The 22,501-nt window shown below is 41.4% G+C and overlaps 2 protein-coding genes across 3 annotated transcripts in view; one reads left to right on the top strand and one right to left on the bottom strand.

Moving 5' to 3' along the window:
- The window catches only part of CHST4 (carbohydrate sulfotransferase 4), a 330,552-nt gene that overhangs the window by 286,291 nt on the left and 21,760 nt on the right, over positions 1-22,501 (bottom strand). The window lies entirely within an intron of this gene.
- Positions 335-12,645, top strand: TAT (tyrosine aminotransferase). Its single transcript, XM_025889038.2, has 12 exons — positions 335-468; positions 1,072-1,318; positions 1,473-1,577; positions 4,860-4,927; positions 6,232-6,390; positions 6,848-6,986; positions 7,405-7,457; positions 8,408-8,560; positions 9,170-9,298; positions 9,638-9,721; positions 10,460-10,558; positions 11,459-12,645. Exons 2-12 carry the CDS (start codon positions 1,084-1,086, stop codon positions 11,597-11,599), a joined length of 1,365 nt encoding a protein of 454 aa, XP_025744823.1. The 5' UTR covers positions 335-468; positions 1,072-1,083; the 3' UTR covers positions 11,600-12,645.

Genomic DNA, 22,501 nt, shown 5'->3' with positions numbered 1-22,501 from the left:
AGCGAGGGGCAAGGAAGGACTCTCCCTTTTTACTTTACACGTTTCTGTATTGTTAACGTGTTACTGGGTTGTTTTGTATCAAAAGAGATTTAATAAAAATTGCCAACTGTAATCATAACTACCCCTCTGACAGTCCTCTCAGACGGCTCACAAAGTGTCCAGAAAGAGTTAACACAGAGACTTCCAGGTGTTTGAAGTGAGGACAAACTCCTGATTTGGTGGTTGGGGTGGGGGAAGGGTTAGAGGTGAGAAGCAGCAGAAAGTGAGGGGAGGGGAGGGAGGGCTGGCTACCCAGTTCTCACCCTAACCAATAGCACAAAAGTTCCAAGCCCAACGCCCATTTGTGCAGACTATTTCAGGAGTCAAGAATTGCATCTAAGGCCATTGTCACTGTGACCTGTGAAAGAAGAACACTAAGGGAGCTTCCAGGTTCATCTACTTAGAGGCTGTTTCTCCTTTAGTTGGAAGGTAAAATCTCAAACCTCAGCTAATCTGGTGGTGGTAATTGGGATGTATGCTTTTTTCTCTATGGTGTATTGACTCCTTTTTCCACAGGGCAGTAAGATACTTATGGGATAGGGCTTTATTTTTGCTAATGACAAGATTAACACTAAATTTCTAACCACGTGGAATGGTTTTTCCTGGTTCTTTGCAGAGGGCAAGACAGAGTCTGTTGAAGCATTAGGAAGACTCTTGGGTAGGCTTTGCATGGAAAGGAGGCAACACATAGTCTTTGATGGTTTCACGGTTTTCATGTCACTTCCCCTTGGTTGCACTGAGAGCAGTTAAACTTTTACGGGCATTAGGGTTGCACACAGCAAATCTCACAGCAGATAAGTAGTCCATGGAATGGTCTTTGCTAATGTTATGCAATGGGTTCTTGCTTTATTTTCTATCTCAGTAAAAGGTCTTAAAACTCCCCTCATTCACAAGAAAGCATGAGAAATGTAGCAAAACAAGGCAGTTTGGGAAGAGATGCCTAGTGAAATCACCCTGATGTGTAGGTCCAAATATGGCCCCCCAGAATGGTGCTCTGCTCTTAGAGTCACAAGGACCTCCTTTTCTCCATAGGCTCTGCTAGTGATGGATCCATATGTGATTCAGATGAGCAGCAACAGCAACCTCCCCTCCGTTCTGGATGTGCATGTCAACATTGGTGGGAGAAGCTCCTTGTTGGGAAAAATGAAAGGCAGGAAGGCCAGATGGTCAGTGAAGCCTTCAGACATGTCCAACAAAACTTTCAATCCTATCCGGGCCATTGTGGACAGCATGAAGGTGAAGCCAAATCCAGACAAAACCATGATTGCTCTGTCAATTGGTGAGTTGGGGACACTCTGGTGAGGGGCGACCATTGTTGCTCTTACCCCCTTTCTCACGGCTGGTTGGAGAAGATGAGAGTAGAGGGGGAGTCTGAGCACTGGGCATGGAAGAGTAACATCTTGGTGGCTCCTTTTTTTTTCTCCCATGAAAAGGGGACCCCACTGTGTTTGGAAACCTGCCTACAGACCCTGAAATTACCCAAGCCATGAAAGATGCTCTGGACTCGGGGAAGTATAACGGCTATGCTCCCTCCATTGGTAAGCTTCTCCTGAGACTCTATCTGGTGGCTTCCAAATCTTTAGTGCTCTTCTATTAGGAATAAATTTCTAGCGGTTCTCCTTGCTTCATTCATGCATAGTTCCTAAGGAGAGGCTAAAACAAAATGGTCATTTGGATTTGGGGAAGGAGGTCTCAGAATGCTTAAACACAGCCACCAAGGTCCAGCTTCTTTCCTGGCTTCCTTTAGCACGCTGACCCCTCCTTTCTAAGCGCCCATTCACATACTTCTTTTTCAGATAGCACTCCTATCCTATCATTGCTAATTCTAGTAGGAAGGCCTTGAGTTTGGTTGCAGCTGCTTGTTTACTGAGCCCTCTAGGTCCTAAATTATTTTACTTACTGCACCATGTAAATAGCTTCTTGGCTTTATTTTCCCTTCTCCATACATTCGACGGTTATTTTAACTAGGGTTCTGAGCACATTCAAATGCAGTTGTAACTGTTTCAGATGAAAGAGATAAAAACAAACTAGAATATAAAGAAGGGGGCGTCCTACTGAAGAGTAGAAGGTTGTTTCTGACAGAAAGAAATTATTCTTATTTAGGTGTTTTTAAAATACAAGTTTCAGATGTACAGCTGTATAATATGACAACTGTATACACTACAAAGTGATGATCACCACCCCAAGTCTGGTTACCATCCATCACCAGTTGACCCCTTCACCCATTTTGCCCATCCCTATTCTTACTTAGGTTTAACTGTCTCCATCTATTAAACATTTCCACATTAAACATTTTAATAAAATCAGGGATCCTTTGACTTTATTTCAATGTGTTGCATATCTGTCCGTAATGTGCACCTAGCAACATATTCTTTTATTTTTTAAATTATTTTCATTTTTTTATTTGAATATAGTTGACACACAATGTTACTTTAAAGATTTTTATTTATTTATTTGAGAGAGAGAGAATGAGAGATAGAGAGCACGAGAGGGAAGAGGGTCAGAGGGAGAAGCAGACTCCCCACCGAGCAGGGAGCCCGATGTGGGACTCGATCCTGAGACTCCAGGATCATGACCTGAGCCGAAGGCAGTCGCTTAACCAACTGAGCCACCCAGGCTCCCAACACACAATGTTACTTTAGTTCCAGGTGTTCAATGTAGTAATTCAACATCTCTGTATGTTATTGTGCTCAGCGCAAGTGTAGCTACCATCTGTCAGCAAAGGACGCTAGTACAGTATCATTGACTGTATTCCCTGTGCTGTGACTTTTATTCTTGTGACTTACTCATTCCACAAGTAGAAGGTGTATCTCCCCGTCCCATTCACCCATTTTTGCCCTTCCTCCTACCCACCTACCCCTGGCAGCCATCAGTTTGTTCTCTGTATCTGTAGGTCTGATTTTGATTTTTTTGTTTGTTCATGTTTGTTTTTTAGATTTCACATGGAAGTGAATTTGTCTTTCTCAGTCTGACTTATTTCACTTAACCTAGTACCCTCTAGGTTCATCCATGTTGTCACAAAGGCAAGACATAACAACATATTTTTAATGTAGAATACAAATCCAGTTTTGTGCTAAAATAGAATTTTATTTATTTATTTATTTATTTATTTATTAAAGATTTATTTATTTATTTGACAGAGAGAGACACAGTGAGAGAGGGAACACAAGCAGGGGGAGTAGGAGAGGGAGAAGCAGGCTTCCCGCTGAGCAGGGAGCCCGATATGGGGCTCTATCCCAGGACCCTGGGATCCTGACCTGAGCCGAAGGCAGACGCTTAATGACTGAACCACCCAGGTGCCCCTAAAATAGAATTTTTTAGAAGATTTTATTTTTATTTATTTGACAGAGAGAGCACAAGCAGGGGAGTGGCAGGCAGAGGGAGAGGGAGAAGCAGGCTCCCCGCTGAGCAGAGAGCCCAATATGGGACTCAATTCTCAGACCCTGGGATCATGATCTGAGCCAAAGGCAGAGGGTTAACCGACTGAGCCACCCAGGCACTCCACTAAAATAGAATTTTAAAAACACTTCAGAGAGATCTGAGGGACATAACTTTTAGGTTGATTGTTTATACTTTATAAAGTTTCATACAACAAAAATAAAAACAAAGTAAGACCAAAAATGAGGTTTTATCTCATTAAAACAAGTTTATAACTTTTATACCCAAAGTATTAGGGAACTGATTCAATCTGAAAAACCAGAACCAATTCTCCATGTGACAAATATTCAAAGGATATGAACATTTCATGCCAAAAGAAATACAGATCATAATATATATCTAGGAAAATGCTCTTCCTTATGAATAATTAAGGAAGTGCTGATTTATATAACTTCAAGACATCTGTCTTTATTAAGTGGAACATTATGAAATATTGTATCTGGACTTTCTGATTGAATGGAATCTTTTTGGCAAACAATTTTGCAAAACATAATTTGTATGCTGCTAACTCTACTCCAAGTTTATAAGTCAACATTTGGAAATATTGTCCAAGAATAGAATTTAAAAGAAAAAAATTGTGCAAAACCACTAATAGGTATATCATATGATCTAAAAAACTTAAAAGGGACCTAATGTATTGAATGCATTGATTGTAACTTTTCAAAAAACATAGTCCCTGGAAGGGATTTAGGAATAATCTAAATCCTGTTTTGTTTTGTTTTTTATGAAAAATAAAACATAATCACAGTAACCAAGATGCTGCAGAGTATTTTATGGTTTGGAGAATTCTCCTTATTATTCATACATTTGAGCTTATTTTTTTTTTAAGATTTTATTTTTTTATTAGACAGACAGAGAGAGAGAGCATGAGCAAGGCAGAGGGAGAGGGAGAAGCAGGCTCCCCACTGAGCAGGGAACCCGTCTCAGGGCTCAATCCCAGTACCCTGGGATCATGACCAGAGCTGAAGGCAGACGCTTAACTGACTGAGCCACCCAGCCGCCCCCATACATTTGAGCTTATTATAAAAATGTAAAACATCGGGGCGCCTGGGTGGCTCAGTCGTTAAGCATCTGCCTTCAGCTCCGGTCATGATCCCAGGGTCCTGGGATGGAGCCCCGCATCGGGCTCCCTGCTCAGCGGGAAGCCTGCTTCTTCTCCCTCTTCCACTCCCCCTGCTTGGGTTCCCTCTCTTGCTGTGTCTCTCTCTGTCAAATAAATGAAATCTTTAAAAAAAAAATGTGAAACATCAAGTCAATGTCTTTGCTCTATGGTAGCTGAGAGCTAACCTGAATAGCACGTGCTCTAAGCAGGAGCAGAAAGTAGCTGGAAGCACTCTTAACTCTAGAGCATAGTGGTCAGCTTCTCCCTTCTACTCTTTCAGGCTACTTATCCAGTCGGGAGGAGATTGCTTCTTACTACCACCGGCCCGAGGCACCCCTGGAAGCTAAGGTAAGCCTTAGACAATGTATCAGCTCTGAAGCGGTATTGGGCAATCTGTACTTTTTTCCTTGTTTCTGTCCCACAAGGAATAAGGTTTGCAGGGGGAACAAAAGGTGTGGAGAATTGCCCTTGGGCAATTTGAGGACTTCTCATATAGTGAGGCCACTAATCCATGATTTTATATATATATTTAAAGATTTTACTTATTTATTTGTTAGAGAGAGAGAGAGCACAAGCAGGGGTTGCTGCAGAGGTAGAGGGAGAAGCAGGCTCCCCGCTGAGCAAGGAGCCTGATGCAGGACTCGATCCCAGGACCCTGGCTGGGATCATGACCTGAGCCGAAGGCAGATGCTTAACTGACTGAGCCACCCAGGCATCCCCTAATCCATGATTATATTTAATGTCATTACAGTATGAGGAGGACGTTGCGTACAATTTATGTGATGTCTTGTCTTAAGGAGGCTCAAAGGACTCAGATGCCCCCCTATATTTGATTCTTTGCAAAAGATTATTAAAAAACAATAATTCATAAAGCAAATAAGTAACATTTTTTATTTTACCAGAAGGATCTTTTCTTAAATTTGCAGCTTCCCTCACTCACCTGAAGTTCATTCAGTTGGGAAGATTGAGGTACTATGGCATACCGAATTGATGGCAGTGCCAAGTGTAAATGCCCCTCTCCCTCTATTGTCTACCGTGTGTGGTTGATATTTCTTAACATAGGGGGTGCCTTCGGTCTATATTTCAGAGAAGAGTCAGGCCTCAAATTTATGGTCAAAAATAAATAAATAACCACGTGAAAAAGTCCAAGGTCAAAATGATCTCTCATGGAAGTCTGCTGAGTCACAGCTGCCATATCCTTTTTAAAGTGATTTACTTTTTTTTTTTAAAAAGATTTATTTATTTAGTTTAGAGAGAGAGAGAGGAAGAACAGGGAGGGGCAGAGGAAGAGGGAGAGAGTGAATCTCAAGCAGACTCCCTGCTGAGCGTGGAGCCTGTTGCGGGGCTTGATCCCATGACCCTGAGACCATGGTCAAAGCCAAAATCAGGAGCCGGATGCTTATCCGACTGAGCCACCCAGGTGCCCCAAGTAATTTACGTCTTTTAAGTAGTCAACATTTTCAACGTTTAGATATGGATATACACAAACATTAATTTCTTTCAATTTTGGCTTAGTGCATACAGTCCTTACTACTTTACTTAGAACTTGAAAAAGTAAGTTCATTATTGCTCCCCACTCACCCATCTGATAATCTCTTTTCTCTTGCTGCTGTTGGAACCCCTAACAAAGTGAGCCTTTTCTTTCTTTACAGGATGTCATTCTGACTAGTGGCTGCAGTCAGGCTATTGAACTTTGTTTAGCTGTGTTGGCCAACCCAGGACAAAACATCCTAGTTCCGAGACCTGGTTTCTCTCTCTATAGGACATTGGCTGAATCGATGGGAATTGAGGTCAAACTCTACAATTTATTGGTAAACAGCTTTTTAATTTTAGACTCAAGGGCTCAATTATTTTTTTTATAAGATTTTATTTATTTGACAGAGAGAGAGAGAGAGAAATAGCACGAACAGGACGAGGGAGGCAGAGGCAGAGGCAGAGGCAGAGGGAGAGGGAGAGGGAGAGGGAGAGGCAGAGGGAGAGGGAGAAGCAGGCTTCCGGCGGAGCAGGGAGCCCGATGCGGGGCTCGATCCCAGGGCCCTGGGATCATGACCTGAGCCAAAGGCAGATGCTTAACGACTGAGCCACCCAGGCGCCCAGGGCTCAATTATTATGTCGTAATAATATATGACCATTATCTTAGCACAGAAAGATCTGGAAGTGGGTGGTAGAGGCCACAAACACATTTTATTATTTAGAAGACACTGTTAGGTGAGTGTTCCCCCTAAATTTTTCAGAATCATCTTAGTCTCACCCTTTCTTCCTCCCCAGCCAGAGAAGTCTTGGGAAATTGACTTGAAACAATTGGAATCTCTGATTGATGAAAAGACGGCTTGTCTCATTGTTAATAATCCATCAAACCCCTGTGGGTCAGTGTTCAGTAAAAGTCATCTCCAGAAAATTCTGGCTGGTAAGTCCATCAGACTTCATTTGACCAAAGGAGCAGATACGGGGATGGAATCCTTTATCTGTTTCCTGGAATGAGGAAAGAGTCAGTTCCAAGCTGAGGATGGAAATGGGGGAACTCCACGGGGGTGTCCAGTGAATAGTATGCTACAGGAACAGTAGGACTTGCCTGCAAGGCGAAAAAGGCAGCACTTGCCTCTGCACCATTTCCATATGTGGAAGAGAGGGTTTGAAATATCCAGTTGATTAAATGGCAGATTTAGGCTCTGTACCCTGGAAGGGTGTAGGAAGAATATATAGTTCTTAAAGAGGAAAACAAAACACACAAACATGAAATGCAAAGTAAAATAAGTCCAGGTGAATAATAATTGCTAAGGCAATTCACATTAAAAATGATTTGAGCCTGTTTCTCTTATTTTCAGTGGCTGCAAGGCAGTGTGTCCCCATCTTGGCTGATGAGATCTATGGAGACATGGTAAGTCTTGGGCAGGATATATCACTCTAATAATCTCCTTTCCAAATTATTTCATGGGCCCTTTAGAGGTGGCATCTAGAATAACCAGAAGTAATTCCTAATCATTTCAGTACAGGAAATCAGTATCCCTGCACTCTAAATAAATAGATCGGGGTGCCTGGCTCGGTCGGTTAAGCATCCAACTCTTGATTTTAGCTCAGTCGTGATCTCAGGGTTGTGAGATCGAGTCCCATGTCGGACTTTGCACTGAGTGTGGAGCCTGCTTAAGATTCTCTCTCTCCCTCTCCCCCTCCTTAAAAAACATACGTATAGATCTACGACACCTTAGCCAGTTTCCCAAAGTCCAAAAAGCTATGAAAATCTGAAGATTTTTGAAATTCATTTGGTGGAAAAACCTGACTTGACCTGATATAAAGATATTTGCAGATTTTTTTATATATCTCACAGATCTATATATTTGTCAAAAAGGTAAGGAAAAGGACAGAAATGTTAATATGCTTGATTAGGAGTGCTGTCTGAGACTGTCTTGGTGTTATGTAATAGATGATACATGTGCTACATAACTTCTCCAAAATCCAAACAATTCTGCATTCTGCAACATTTAAATACAGGCCCCGGAATTTCAGACAAAGGGTTGTGGGCTCCTGTTTTATTTTTAGATCTCTAATTCCAACAGGCATGCATTCCCTAGAGCTTCATTGGGTTATACGTATTCCTAGGCTAGGATCGGTGTCCTCATTGTAGGCTTCCTTTAATCCAGACCAGACACCAGATTAAGTATCTTGGGATAGTCTCCTTCGAAGCCTCTTGGGCTCCCAATCATGCTTTGGGGTAGGATGAGCCCAGAAATCCAAGGCCCTTTCCCTAGTTACCCAAGGTAAAGCGTGGGAGACGGGATTTGGAGGAAAATAAGCCAGAAGACAACTCTAACAAGCATCTCCTCTCCTCAGGTGTTTTCGGATTCCAAATTTGAGCCTCTGGCCACCCTCAGCAGAAACGTCCCCATCCTGTCCTGTGGAGGGCTGGCCAAGCGCTGGCTGGTTCCTGGCTGGAGGTTGGGCTGGATCCTCATCCATGACCGAAGAGACATTTTTGGCAACGAGGTAAGAACAATGTGCTGAAACGGTATGTCTAATTTAGTATACGTACTTGTATTTACTTTGCATGCCCAGTGGTTAGGAGGTGATTTTTGCTCTAGTGTTGTTTTTTCCTTCTTCTTGGCCCTGTAGTTTCTGGGTGCCTGGAAAGATGCCTGTAAGATGGCACTAGTTGTTCCTCTCCAAAACTCAGTTTTCCTGTACCTGGCTCTGTGAAGAAGTTCCATCTGCTTCTGATTTTGGGACTGCAAAAAAAGGAAGCAATAGCTCTAATGACACCTGATATTGTTTGCAGGCTTCACGATATGCCAGCGTTCAAAATACGTTATTTTAACTTAATCCTCCCAACAACCCAACGAGGCCAGGGTTAGTCTTACCTGCATTTTACGGGTGAGACAGATGAGGCACTCAGATGTTGTATAACTTGCCCAGAGTCACACAGGAGGCGTGTGACAGAGCTGGGCTGAAACCCAAGCCGTCCGATCCAAGAATGCCACTAGGCGTCATCACTTCCCCAGAGATTAAAAACCTGATGAACAGAACGGTCAGAACAAGCATCCCCAAAGCTGAAACACTTAAGGAAAGCTGAGTAATATGTTTGCCGGGGCACTTTAGATCCGAGATGGGCTGGTGAAGCTGAGTCAGCGGATCCTGGGGCCCTGCACCATCGTCCAGGGAGCTCTGAAAAGCATCCTGCATCGCACCCCTCAGGAGTTCTACCACAACACCCTGAGCTTCCTGAAGGTAAGGGCAGCCCATGGCCTTCCACTCTGGCAGTCAGGGAAAGCCACCAGGGGAATTAGGAATAATGGGTCCTCATTTCTGGAGCAATGTCCCATTACAGGGCTTCCAAATCAGGAGGTGGCATTAGTGTAACCATCCACCCTGACATTTATCTCATTTCTGGCACTTTACTCGGCTCCTGGGCCAAAAGCTTCCAGGGACTGGACTTTTTCTTGTTGACTCCTTATGCCAGCAGAGCAAACGTAGGTTCCCTGCCTTTGGTGTGGGCTCTACTTTTAATGACTTGGTTTTCTTTCACTTAAATTTTGATCCTTGACATCTTTCTTCCTCCTCTTATAGTCCAATGCTGATCTTTGCTATGGGGCATTGGCTGCCATCCCTGGACTCCAGCCAGTCCGTCCTTCTGGGGCCATGTACCTCATGGTAAGTGTGTGGGTGGCAGGCATTTGCTGTAGGGCAAGCAGAAGCCAGTCTGCAGCACTCACAAAGACAACCAACTAAGCTTCTGGGCCAGTCATTTTAGGAATCCCCTTGTTCTGAATTGCCTCAATAACGTGATTTAACCTCAGTGTTGAAAAAAAAACAAACAAAAAAACCCCTTTTAAAATGACTTAATTTCTTGATTCAGAAAATTGTTTTATGTATAGATACAGGGAAGATATAAGACACAAATAAGAGGCTTTCCACACCATTGCACTTCTCAACTAGGACTGATACTGGTTCCCTAGGGGTGTTTGGGAATATATGGGAATTTTGTTTGTTTGCAGAATGACTTGGGGCAGGTGTGGGGGGATGCTCTTGGCATTTTGTGGACTGGGGATACTAAAATCTCTTGCAATGGGTGGGATTGTTCCATGCAATTAAGAATTTCCTGGCCCATAATGCTTATATTGCCTTTTTAGAGAAACACTGGCATTCTGTTTGCAGCTCTCATTTATCATTGTCCAGGAAAGAATGCTTCAAAAAACTAAAATATTCATATAAATATATCCTCTCTTCCCTATGAAAAATTCCATGAGCACCTAAGTGTTAGAGCTCTTAGTTATCAGTAGTAGAGTTCCAAGATATTTTGTAGAGCCACCCTACCTTAATTTCTAGCATAGGAAGTCGGCCTGTTTTCCCTCCTTCTGATAAGTTTGCCTCTCCCTGTTATTGGTGTAGGTTGGAATTGAGATGGAACATTTCCCAGAATTTGAGAATGATGTGGAATTCACGGAGCGGTTAGTTGCTGAGCAATCAGTCCACTGCCTCCCAGCAACGGTGAGTGCTTATGTCTCTCTCAGGACGTTCTCAACTGTTTCTAGAGCCTTAGGAGCTCTCCCTGAGTTGGTCCTTAACCTGATTTTTTCCTCCCCCAACAATGTGTATTCTCATTTGATAAAATTTAAACTGATGTGTCTCATGGCCTTGATTTAAAATTTGTTTCTCCCCCATCATTATCCCATCTGTACTGGGAAGAAAAGTTGTGGCTGAACATTTTAGGTGAGGGGAAGTAAGCTTGTCACACAAGTCCCTTTTAAGATGAATTAACTCTTTCTAGACTTAGCACCCCAATGATGGGTGTCAACTCAGAGAAGAAGCAGAGCTAAAATAAAACAAAAATATTTATTTGGTGTCTCAGAATTGCAATTTGGGGAACACAGATTTAGGCAGCAACCCAAATAGTATCCTCCCACCCCCTACCTGTCCCATCCCCCCAGAACAAAAGTCAAGGGTTTTTAAAGACAAAATGGAATGTTTGTATATATTGTTTATAAAGAATTTTAATTGGTGGCAGAAAACTAATCTAGGCTGAATATAATTGGTTACTAAAGCTATCATTGAACAAAGACTCTTACTATAGCAAGTTGCAGTAAGGAGTAACTGAGGACTCTGGTTGAGTCCTTTTAAGATTCGTGGTTTAGCCCAGTTCAAAAATTCACGGATTCACCGGTAAAGAGGTGCATAAGGTCCATCTCCTTAATGACCTCCTGGGTCCATTTTAAAACCCCCTGACATAAGTGATCCCATTTCATTTCACCTTCCACAGCGGAACTGAGCGAACTGATAGCTCTGAGTAAATGACATCACTGCTTCTTGCTGATCGGGACCCTGGTCATTTTAGGGTGGGTTAGTACCAGATTCAACTGCTACAAAAATAACAGACGCTTATTTTTGCAGTGCTTCGAGTACCCGAATTTCTTCCGAGTGGTAATCACAGTCCCCAAAGTGATGATGCTGGAGGCCTGTAGCCGGATCCAGGAGTTCTGTGAGCTGCACTACCATTGTGCTGAAGGGAGCCAGGAGGAGTGTGACAAATAGGCCCAAGTCCATTCTCTTGAGCATGAGTCCCATCCGGGGAGGGCTGGGCTGGGCCTTGCTGTTCCTCAAGAGGAATCAGGTGCCCCTACTGGGAGAGGGGCCTCAAAAGCATGTCAAGGGTTCAGAATTGCTCCTGCTTTCCCCCAACTATGTCCACATACACACTCTGCATCCCAGATTCTCCTCTCACTCTGCTCTGCTGGAGTGACTCACTAATTCATGAATCCGCCCCCTCCTATATGACTTCCTCCTTTTTTCCTGAGAGTACTAGGTGAGCAAAATTTACCAGAAAGTGGTAGAGACAAAAAAAGTAAAAGCTCATGATGAGAGGAACAAAAGATTGAATTTGTGCCCCCAAACATTTCCTCATACTGTAAGTAAGAGTACACTCTCTCCAGTCAGGTCTGACGCCCAACTCTGTTATTGCTTCACTTCAGGTATACCTCGCTTTATGCAACAGAACTATAACGAAAGAAGTTGGGGACACATATATTTGGTTAAGTATATTTTAAACACATTAGGAAAATTTGCTAATTTGAAGGATCCCTTATAGAAACCTTCTTGTTGATTTTTTTTTTAAAGAATTATTGATTGTATGGGGCGCCTGGCTGGCTCAGTTGGTAGAGCATGTGACTCTTGATCTTGGGGTCATGAGTTTGAGCCCCACATTGGGCACAGAGATTACATACACACATAAATAAATAGAATTACTGATTGTAAAGGTAATCAATGGACTTTCTAAATTTAGATATGTGTACATCAGGGTTTCTTAAAATAAGGGCACATCTAAAATTAAAAAAAAAAAAGGAGGAATCCTAGGACCTTCCAGAAATACTGTGGTGTAAGGGCCAGAAATATCCTCACTTATCATTTTTATGGAATCATTGCTTTTGCTGTAAGGTTGATATTGATTTATTGATATATATATTATATTATCTTTTCATATGTTTTCTAAGGAACATTTATATTGACAAGATCCTTTATTTTGCCAAGGGCATAAATTATTGTTTTTCTTTTTTTAAAAAAAATAAATTTTACTAAGTATGCTCTTCTGTAATGTGGTTTTTCTCCTCTGTGGGGAATTCCTATTTCCAGGTGCTGTTCACTGTTTAGTCTGATTGATGCATTACCCACTAGGCTTCATTTATTTCTTTGTCCGTGTACTGACATTTAAAGTTACTTAAACACTATTCCTAAAACATCTTATTTGGGAGTTCAGCTTCTGGCTTCCTACTTACAAACAAGGCAAACTAAGAAGCAACATTACAAACCTCTGGCATTTGACTTCACACTTTCCACTTGTGGGGACTCCCAATCTCTGGTCCCAAATTCCTATGCTCTAGATCCACTAACCACTCAGTGGTGAATGAAACTGAAGGGGTTCAGTTGACCCACGGAATGAGAGAGATCAGACATCTTTCATTATGGGCCTTTTGCCTACAAATCCTCTTAAGCCCAGCTGACTAGTTTTTTTTCTCATGACTTCCCTCAGAGGAGGAAGCATGAAGTTATCTTGCAAGGTTGGGGGCCAGGAGTATACTATAATCAGTCTGGAGATTACTCACTAAAAGAAATTTTCCTTATCTAGAAGAGGAACTTCAGGTCTCAACCCTGCCAGTCACACCCAGTTAATTTCCTTTACAAAAATAAACATCAAATATCCATATTTAGTGAGTTCCCACTAAAATTTACCTTTTAATTTTCTTTGGCAAATCCAAGGGAACATACAACAATTGAGATGATAAAGATTTGTTTCCTGTATGCCACCAATGCCAATAATTTTCCGAAAGTGCCTGGTTCTCTTTTCCTATGCCCCCCCCACCCCCCGGCCCTAACCCCCAAAAGATCTCTGTCCGGAACTATACGGGAAGACCTGGTGGTTTTACACAAGACGTTTTATCTTAACATGTGCATATAATTCTATCCAGTTTACTGAATTTTACTCAGACTTCTTAAACTTCCGAATTTCGTGTCTACATTTTGACAAAGGGATCAAGGAAATACTCAAACATTAAAAAAAAATAATAATAATACATGCACACTGGGCAAATTTTCAAAGGATGCAAACGAACAAAAAACAAAAAACATTCCTCATGCCCGTGTCCTTCAGCCACCCAGTCCTTTGTCCCCTGAGGTAATCAGTTAGCAGTTGCTGGTCCCTTCTTTGAGATTATTCTGTGAATATGTCAACGTGTGTGCGTTAAGTTTTCCTTTTTCCTTTCCTTTCTTCAAAGTAACTCTTACTCAACTTAGTAATTCAGCTTCCTAGGGAAGACAAATAAGGGATATTTCTGAGGTGTCCATCACCTCCGGGGTGTTCAGCTTCCAGATGCTTCTCGGACAGCAGCGGCAGGAGAGAGGGTGCGGTCTGAGCGTCTCAGAGGAAACAATGCGATAAAAAAAAAAAAAAAAAAAGCCTGTGACGGCGCCTGGGTGGCTCGGTTGGTTAAGCGACCGGCTCAGGTCATGATCCTGGAGTCCCGGAATCGAGTCCCGCATCGGGCTCCCTGCTCAGCAGGGAGTCTGCTTCTCCCTCTGACCCTCCTCCCCTCTCATGTGCTCTCTCTCAAATAAATAAAATCTTTAAAAAAAAAAAAAAAAGTCTGTGAATTCACCTTTCTTTCTAGGCCAGAGCACCGCCTATCGGGTAACTGGCAAGTACCACACAGCTCGTGCCACATCGCACCCTACCCCAGGCCCTAAGGAGCCAATAACGCCCTGACAGGGGGCGGGAGTGGAGTCGCGTGAGGAGAAACTACGGCTGCGCAGGCGCTGATGCGAGTGCGAGGCGCCCTGCAGCTCAGGGAGCATGCGCCATCACGAGCGCCGAAGCGCCGCTCCGGGCGCAGCCGCAGAACCTGAGCAGTCGGCAAGGGTCGATCTCTGTAGCAGGTGCTGCCTTTTTCTCAGTTGGGCGCTTCGGTTTTGTTTCCTCCTCCAGCTTCTCTCTCGGACCCGCGTCCTGTGGAGAGGTTCTCTTCCTCGTTTGCTCCCTGTCTGGGCCACATCTGGCAGGACGCTTCCCGGAAGTTGACACATGCCTAGGTATTGTAAACACCTGTTAAATAAATGAACTGTGCATTTTTCTTTTCTTCACTCTGGGCCAGTCCCAGTAAAGTCCGATGAGTTGTGACATAGAAGCAGAAATTCCCCGTAGCTGTTGTTGTTGTTTTTTTTTTTTTTTACAATTTATTTTAAGTTTCTCAAAGAGTCTTCTACTTTTTGTTTGTTTGTTTGTTTTTAAAGATTTCTTATTTATTTGACAGAGAGAGACACAGCGAGAGAGGGAACACAAGCAGGGGGAGTGGGAGAGGGAGAAGCAGACTCCCGCCGAGCAGGGAGCCCGATGCGGGGCTCGATCCCAGGACCCCGGGACCACGACCCGAGCCGAAGGCAGACGCTCAACGACTGAGCCACCCAGGCGCCCCACCCCGTAGCTGTTGTTAACTGACAATTGTGTGGTCCCTGGAACTTTTCTCCAAAGAATTGTGCCCTTCATGGTCCCGAGTACTCGGCGTTTATGTTCGCATCTCTCCTCGGGCAGAAAAAATGAATCCACCGCTATGCTCCACACACTCCGCACATTCTTACCAGGAGGGGCTGTGTTTTAAGTACCCTAGAGGTTGAATTATTGAGTCCGTAGTAGAACTGAATTCCCGGTACATCTTATTCAGACTCCTTTATTTTAAACAATTGGCGTATATTTACAAACAAGTTTCATAGGGTTTCCTAGAACCTGCAAATCCGGATGATTTCTGTGGGTCACATTGTTACAGAGCACCTTCCAAAGGAGCAGTCACTTTCCGACATTACAATTGAGGTATATTATGTAGTAGGTGATGCCATTTCTGCAAAGGGAACAATGAGATGAACCAGCAAGTGTGTCTTAATTTTTGTCAGTGTTTCAAGCATGGAAAAGAATTCTTGCTCTTTGAGACATTTACTCATTTGGTAACTGAAATGCAAAGTACATCATGGAATTCAAAGTACTTTATGCCCCATTTAAAAAATAAAGCCGCAGGAGTTCTTACTTTGGCAGCATGTATACTAAAATTTGAACAATAAAGAGAAGGTGGGCATGGTGCTAGCAGTTTGAAATTGAAGAGCACATTAAAAGGATTATACACCATGATCAAGTGGGCTTTATTTCAGGAATCCAAGAATGGTTCAACAATGGAAAACCAATCAGTGTAATACACAACCACAACAAAATGAAGGGTGAAACAACACGATCATCTCTATTGATGGAGACAAAGCATTTGACAAGATTCTACACACTTTCATGATAAACACACTCAAGCTAGAAATAGAAGGAAATGACATCAACATAATAAAGACCATCCGTGAAAATCCCATAGCTAACATCATACTAGTGAAAGGCTGAAAGCTTTTCCAAGGATGCCTAGTTTCGCCAGTTCTACAGTTCTATTCAACATTATGTTGGAAGTCCTAGCCAGAGCAAATAGGCAAGAAAAAATAAAAGGCATCCAAATTAGGAAGCAGTAAAATTATCTGTTATTAAATGACATCATCTTATAGGTAGAAAACCCTAAATATTCCATAAAAAATTACTAGAGAAAAAAAAACCTACTAGAACATATCAATTATACTTGAATAAAAAAATTAAAAAAGCAAAAATTAAGAAATACCAATTAGAACTAACAATGAAATTCAGCAAAATTTCAGGATACAAAATCAATGCACAAAAATCAGTTGTGTTTCTATACACTAACAACAATAGCATCAAAAAGAATAAAATACTTGGGAATAAATCTAACCAAGGAGATGAGAGGTGAAAAGATGCTCAACATCACTAATCATCAGAGAAATGAAAAACAAAACCACAATGAGATATCACCTCACGCCCATTAGGATGATTACAAAGAAAAAAGAAAGGGAGGGAGGGAGGATGGAAAGGATGGAAGGAAGGGAGAAAAGGGAAAAGAAAAAAAAGAAGTGCTGGAAAGGACAAAGAAATTGGAATCATTGTTCACTGTTGGTGAGAATGTAAAATGGTGCATCCACAATGGAAAACATGGCAGTTCCTCAAAAAATTAAAAATTGAACTACCATTTAATCCAACAATACTACTTGTGGGCATATAGCCACAAGAATTGAAAGCAGGGTGTCAAAGAGATATTTGTAAAGCTATGTTCATAGCATTATTCACAAGAGTCTGGGGTAGAAGCAATCCAGATGTTCACTGAGGGATAATGGTTAAACAAAATACAACAGAATACTATTCAGGCTTGAAAAGAAAGGAAATGCTATAACATGGATAAACCTTGAGAATATTATGTTAAATGAAATAAGCCAGTCACAAAATGACAAATAATGTGATTCCACTTCTATGAGGTATCTACAGTAGTCAAGTTCATAGAAACAGAAAGTAGAATGGTGGTTACCAGGCATTGGGGGAGGGGGGAAAGGGGGTTTCTTGTTTAGTGGGTATAGAGTTTCCTATTTGCAAGATGAAAAAGTTCTGGAGATTTGTTTTACAACAATGTGAATATACTGAAAATTACTGAACTGTACACTTACACTTAGAAATGGTTAAGATGTTAAATTTTATGCTATGTTTCCTTTCTATCGAATGAGAAAAAGCAGATCCTAAGAGTTCTCATCACAAGGAAAAAAAAATTTTTTATTCTTTTTTGGTGTATCTATATAAGATGATGGATGTTAACTTATTGTACAAATCATTTCAAATTATATATAAGTCAATTTGTTATGATGTATCTCTTAAATTATATAGTGCTGTCTGTCAATAATATCTCAATAAAACTGGAAAAAAATTGAAAGCTACAAAAATGTGAGCTTCACAAAGGCAAGGGCTTTTTTGTCTATTTTATCTTCTTGTATATGCTCAGTGCCTGGAACAGCCTCTGGCACATAATAGGTTCTCAAACCATATTGGATGAATGAGTGAGTGAATGAGAAAATACAAAGACTAATGTATTGCCTTTACTTTTTATCTTCTGGTTAAGTGAACTACAGCAAGGAGATATTAAGTTTAACTGAAGATATTACTAGTGTAGAAGGAAGACCCAGAGATGAAGATATTTAGAAAGTTTACTTTCAGGGCTCCTGGGTGGCTCAGTTGGTTAAGCAACTGCCTTCGGCTCAGGTCATGATCCTGGAGTCCCCGGATCGAGTCCCGCATCGAGTCCCACATCGGGCTCCCTGCTCGGCAGGGAGTCTGCTTCTCCCTCTGACCCTCTTCCCTCTCGTGCTCTCTATCTCTCATTCTCTCTCTCTCAAATAAATAAATAAAATCTTTAAAAAAAAAGAAAAGAAAGTTTATTTTCAAAGAGGTGCAAGGAAATGGTCAATAAGCACTTGAAAAGTTGTTCAACATCATTAGCCATTAGGAAAATGCAAATCCAAATCACATTGGGATGTTGCCTCAGACTCACTATGATGGCTGTTTACTTTTTTTTTTTTTACATTTTTTTTTCCTTTCAAGTAATTTCTGTGCCCTGGGTAGGGCTTGAACTCATGACCATGAGATTGAGAGTTGCTTGCTCTACCAACTGAGCCAGCCAGGTGCCCCTGATGATGGCTATAATTAAGAAAACAGACAAGTGTTGTAAGGATGTGGAGAAATTGGAATATTTATCCACTGCTGGTAGGAATATAAAATGTTCAGCCACTTTGGAAAGCAGTTTGATAGTTCCTCAAAAGGTTAAACATGTAGTTACCATATGACCCATCACTTCCACTTCTAGAGCAAATAAAATAAGAGAAATGAAAACTATGTCCACATAAAACTTTTATAAGAATGTCCATAGCAGCATTACTCATAATAGCTAAAAGATAGCAACATCCCAAATATCCATCTGCTGATGAATGGCTAAAGTGTGATATATCCATACCATGGAATATTATTTGGCAGTAAAAAGGAAGTACTGATGCATGCTACAATGAGTTTTGAAAATATTGTGCTAAGTGAAAGAATCCAGTCAAAAAAAAAAAACTATATTTTGTGTGATTCCATATATGTCAAATGTCCAGAATAGCCAAACTCATAGAGATAGAAAATAAATTAGGGAGCCTGGAGTTGAGGGTGAGGGTATATTTGGGGGGTGGAAGGTGGAGAGTGACTGCTTACAGGTCAAGATTTCTGGGGGGAGGTGATGAAAATGTTCTCAAATTTATTCTTTTGATAGTTGCACAACTTTGAATATACTAAAAACCATTAAATTTTACACTTAAGTGGGTGAATTTTATAGTATGTCAATTCTATTTCAGTACGCTGTTTTTCTTTTTTAAAGGTACAAAGGACTCAGATTTCAGGAAGATCAAGTCAAATATTTGTTTGGCATTTAAAGGAATTTCAGTTTTTAAAAGAAAGGTAAGAAGCCCATAAAATTACCAGTTTCGTTTATCTGTTCATGGTGGAAAATAGTAACTTTTTCTCATGTTAGCCATATTCACAAAGATTGTGATATTATTTTAGACATTAGTATTCTAAAAGGGATGACACCATTTTTTATTAGGGAGTCCACACTAGGTATTACTTAGTTTTAAAATTTTTCTTGGGGAATGGAACTAGTGAGGTGACTTCATCATTGCTGATTCATCTCAGGGTACAAAGTGTTTTTCCTGATTCTGGTGTTTTATAATAGAAGCAGAAAAGCATCAGTTGGGCCTCCACACTGGGAAGAATAAGAAATTTCTAGCGTAACTTACATGCTATACTAGTGCTCTTTAAGCATTTTTGTTCATGTGTTCTCAATAATTTTGAATTCTGACCTTGAAATTTTTAAACATATATAAAGTAGAAACAAGAGTATAATCAACACCCATATACCCATCATCCATTATCAAGACTTTGCCGTATCTTTTTCTTTCCTGCTTGTTTTCTTTGTTGAAGGATTATAAAGTAAATCCTAGGCATATGTCATTTTCCCTCATACACTCAGTATACATCTCTAAAAACCTGATTGCTTAATCACAGTGCCACATTGCACCAAATAATCAGATCTCTTCAGTTATCTTCAAAATGTCTTTTATAGGGCGCCTGGGTGGCTCAGTTGGTTAAGCGACTGCCTTCGGCTCAGGTCATGATCCTGGAGTCCCGGGATCGAGTCCCACATCGGGCTCCCTGCTCAGCAGGGAGTCTGCTTCTCCCTCTGACCCTCTTCCCTCTCGTGCTCTCTATCTCTCATTCTCTCTCTCTCAAATAAATAAATAAAATCTTTAAAAAAAATAAAAAAAAATAAAAAAACCCAAAATGTCTTTTATAGTTGGTTCATTCAAATTAGGATCCAAGCAAGGTTCAAATATTACTTTTAGCTTTATTTTTTATTTTTTAAAAAATTTTTAAAGATTTTATTTATTTGAGAGAGAGAGAGAAAGCAGGAGCAGGTGGGGTGGGTGCAGAGGGAGAGGGAGAAGCAGGCTTCCCGCTGAGGAGGGAACCTGATGTGGGACTCCATCCCAAGACCCTGGGATCATGACCTGAGCCAAAGGCAGACCTTTAACCAACTGAGCCACCCAGGCACCCCTTACTTCTGGCTTTAGGTCTCTTAAATCTCTCTTAAATCTTTTCATGCCATTGACTTGTTGCAGAAATAGTTGTCCTGTGAAATGTCCCTAAGTGGGTTTGTTTGCTTCCTTGTGGTGTCATTTAACTGGTTCCTCTAAACCCCAAAAGTCCATTTAAATGGAATTTAGCTCTACAACATGTGTTTTTCAACAGGGATGATACTAGAAATTTTACATTATTCCTTTTCTTTCTCGATCTTGTATTTTGAGTCCATGTTTCCCTCCAATTTTATGTTAGTGTAATCCTTTATTATCCTTGAAAGTGTTGTGTTGATCATATTTCTCTTCAACAAAAATATAGACTGAAGTGGCAGACTTCTAGGTATTCTAACACCCGTTCTCCCCTTCTTTTCCAGTATTAAAATGCCTGGACAGGAACCCCTTTTCATGTGAATTTCTCAACTTGGGGTCCCAGACTATTCAGATAGAATACATTTGAACAACAAACCCCTGTGAAGGAATGCCCATGGTTACAGATTCTCAGGGGGAGAGGTTTTTTGTTTGTTTGTTTGTTTTGTTTTTTCTTTCCAGAAGCCAAACCAAGAAAGATTTTTTTTTAAAGATTTTATTTATTTATTTGCTAGAGAGAGAGAGCACAAGCAGGGGGAGCTGCAGGCAGAGGGAGAAGCAGGCTCCCCGCGGAGCAAGGAGCCCGATGCGGGACTCGATCCCAGGACCCTGGGATCATGACCTGAGCCGAAGGCAGCCGCTTAACCAACTGAGGCACCCAGGTGTCCCAAGATTTTTTTTTTTTTAATCCATCTTTTCATTCAGGCTTAACATTTGGAGAGTCCTGACTTGGTGCATAGTCTAAATTTTATCTCCCTGCCTTACATGGGCCTAACGCCTCCCCTCCTTGTGTTAAAATCCAAACCCTTGGATTGCTGAACTAGTACCAGCACAAGTGTACTCTAACTATCCTAGTTTTCAGTCCCTCTTTACTTGTGTTCCTTGGGAGATTCCCTTATTGTCTTGCAAGTTTCGCTCTGAATCTGAAAATGTTTGTTAAATTTGATCCAGCATATCTAAGTGTTTTGAAGGCCAAATATTTTCACGTTATCTAGTTTCTGATACGGTGACAGAAATTCCCATGCTTGTAGCTCCCTCCAATCTGATGCTTCCTCCTTCCATTCTTTCCCGCAGGAATCCTTGTTCCAATGCAGATACACTTCCTTGTTATTCCCAAATTCTTTAAAATGTTCCTTTACCTCTTTGCCTTAACTATAACTTGGCTGTTCCCCCAGAGACACTGCCATGCCTAGAGCCAGTTTAAACTCTCTGAGAGAGTTCTGCGATAATTATCCTTCTTTAAAATATAGGCTACATTACTTTATACCCTTTCTGTGCACTCTCCTTTGTTTACTTAGGGCCTTGACATGTGGGACATTTCAACATTTCTGTGGATGACCTAACTAACCCACACCCTAACCTCAAGGCCTCCTGCCTGTCTTAAACCCGAGCTGCTATAAATCCTACCCACTTTTGGCCACCCATTCCCATAGCCGCACCTTTGTTTTTTCATCATCATCCTGAACTAGACCATTTTAGGAGTCTTAAACCTTGATGCATTGTATACTCCTCTCAACCTGCTTGCCCTCCAACTCTCTCACAAGTTTACACCTTGACTTTGTTCAGCCCTCTAATCTCTCCATGTCTTTCTCCTGGTCCATTCACTCTCTTGCACTGTTACTCTTCTTTCTGTGTATACCCCATGGTGCAACACTCACCCACATTCTTGCCAGCTACTTAAGCTTCTCCAATTCCTTATCTTTCTATAGCATTTACCACGCAAAGCCTCTACCTGGGATTAATCTGTGAGCCTTCTCCATCTCTATACTTAAAATAAAAATAAGATAAATTGGTGCCATTGGTTAATGGTCTTCGGCCTCACTGGGCCCTCAGCACTGCATCAGCAACCCTTTACAAATACTGGACCAGTGACTCCTTAGAAGCCTTGAGCTGAAGTTGGCAGAGCACATATAAAAGGACCTTAAGGGTCTGCATTGCTGTTTAAGAAAGCCATTTACTGAACATGTTGGGCTTTATTTGAACAAGAAAAAAACTTCTTTTGTGTTTGAGCCATCAAACATTTGGGGATTCAATTGTTATAGCAGCTATCGTTACCTTAATTAATGCAATAAGATATCATTTTGAATTTTTTTATTAAAGATTTTATGATTTTACTTATTTGAGAGAGAGTGAGCAAGCACGTGAGTGGGGGGAGGGGCAGAGGGAGAAAGAATCTCAGACTCTGCGCTCAGTGTGGAGCCTGACAGGGGCATGATCTCACGACCCCAAGATCATGACCTGAGCTGAAATCGAGAGTCCAATGCTTAACTGACTGTGCCACCC

This window comes from Callorhinus ursinus, unplaced genomic scaffold, assembly GCF_003265705.2.
Source record: "Callorhinus ursinus isolate GAN/ISIS: 27379988/994484 unplaced genomic scaffold, GSC_fseal_2.0 scaffold37, whole genome shotgun sequence".
Lineage (NCBI taxonomy): Eukaryota > Metazoa > Chordata > Mammalia > Carnivora > Otariidae > Callorhinus > Callorhinus ursinus.
This window is presented reverse-complemented; position numbering and strand designations above follow the sequence as displayed.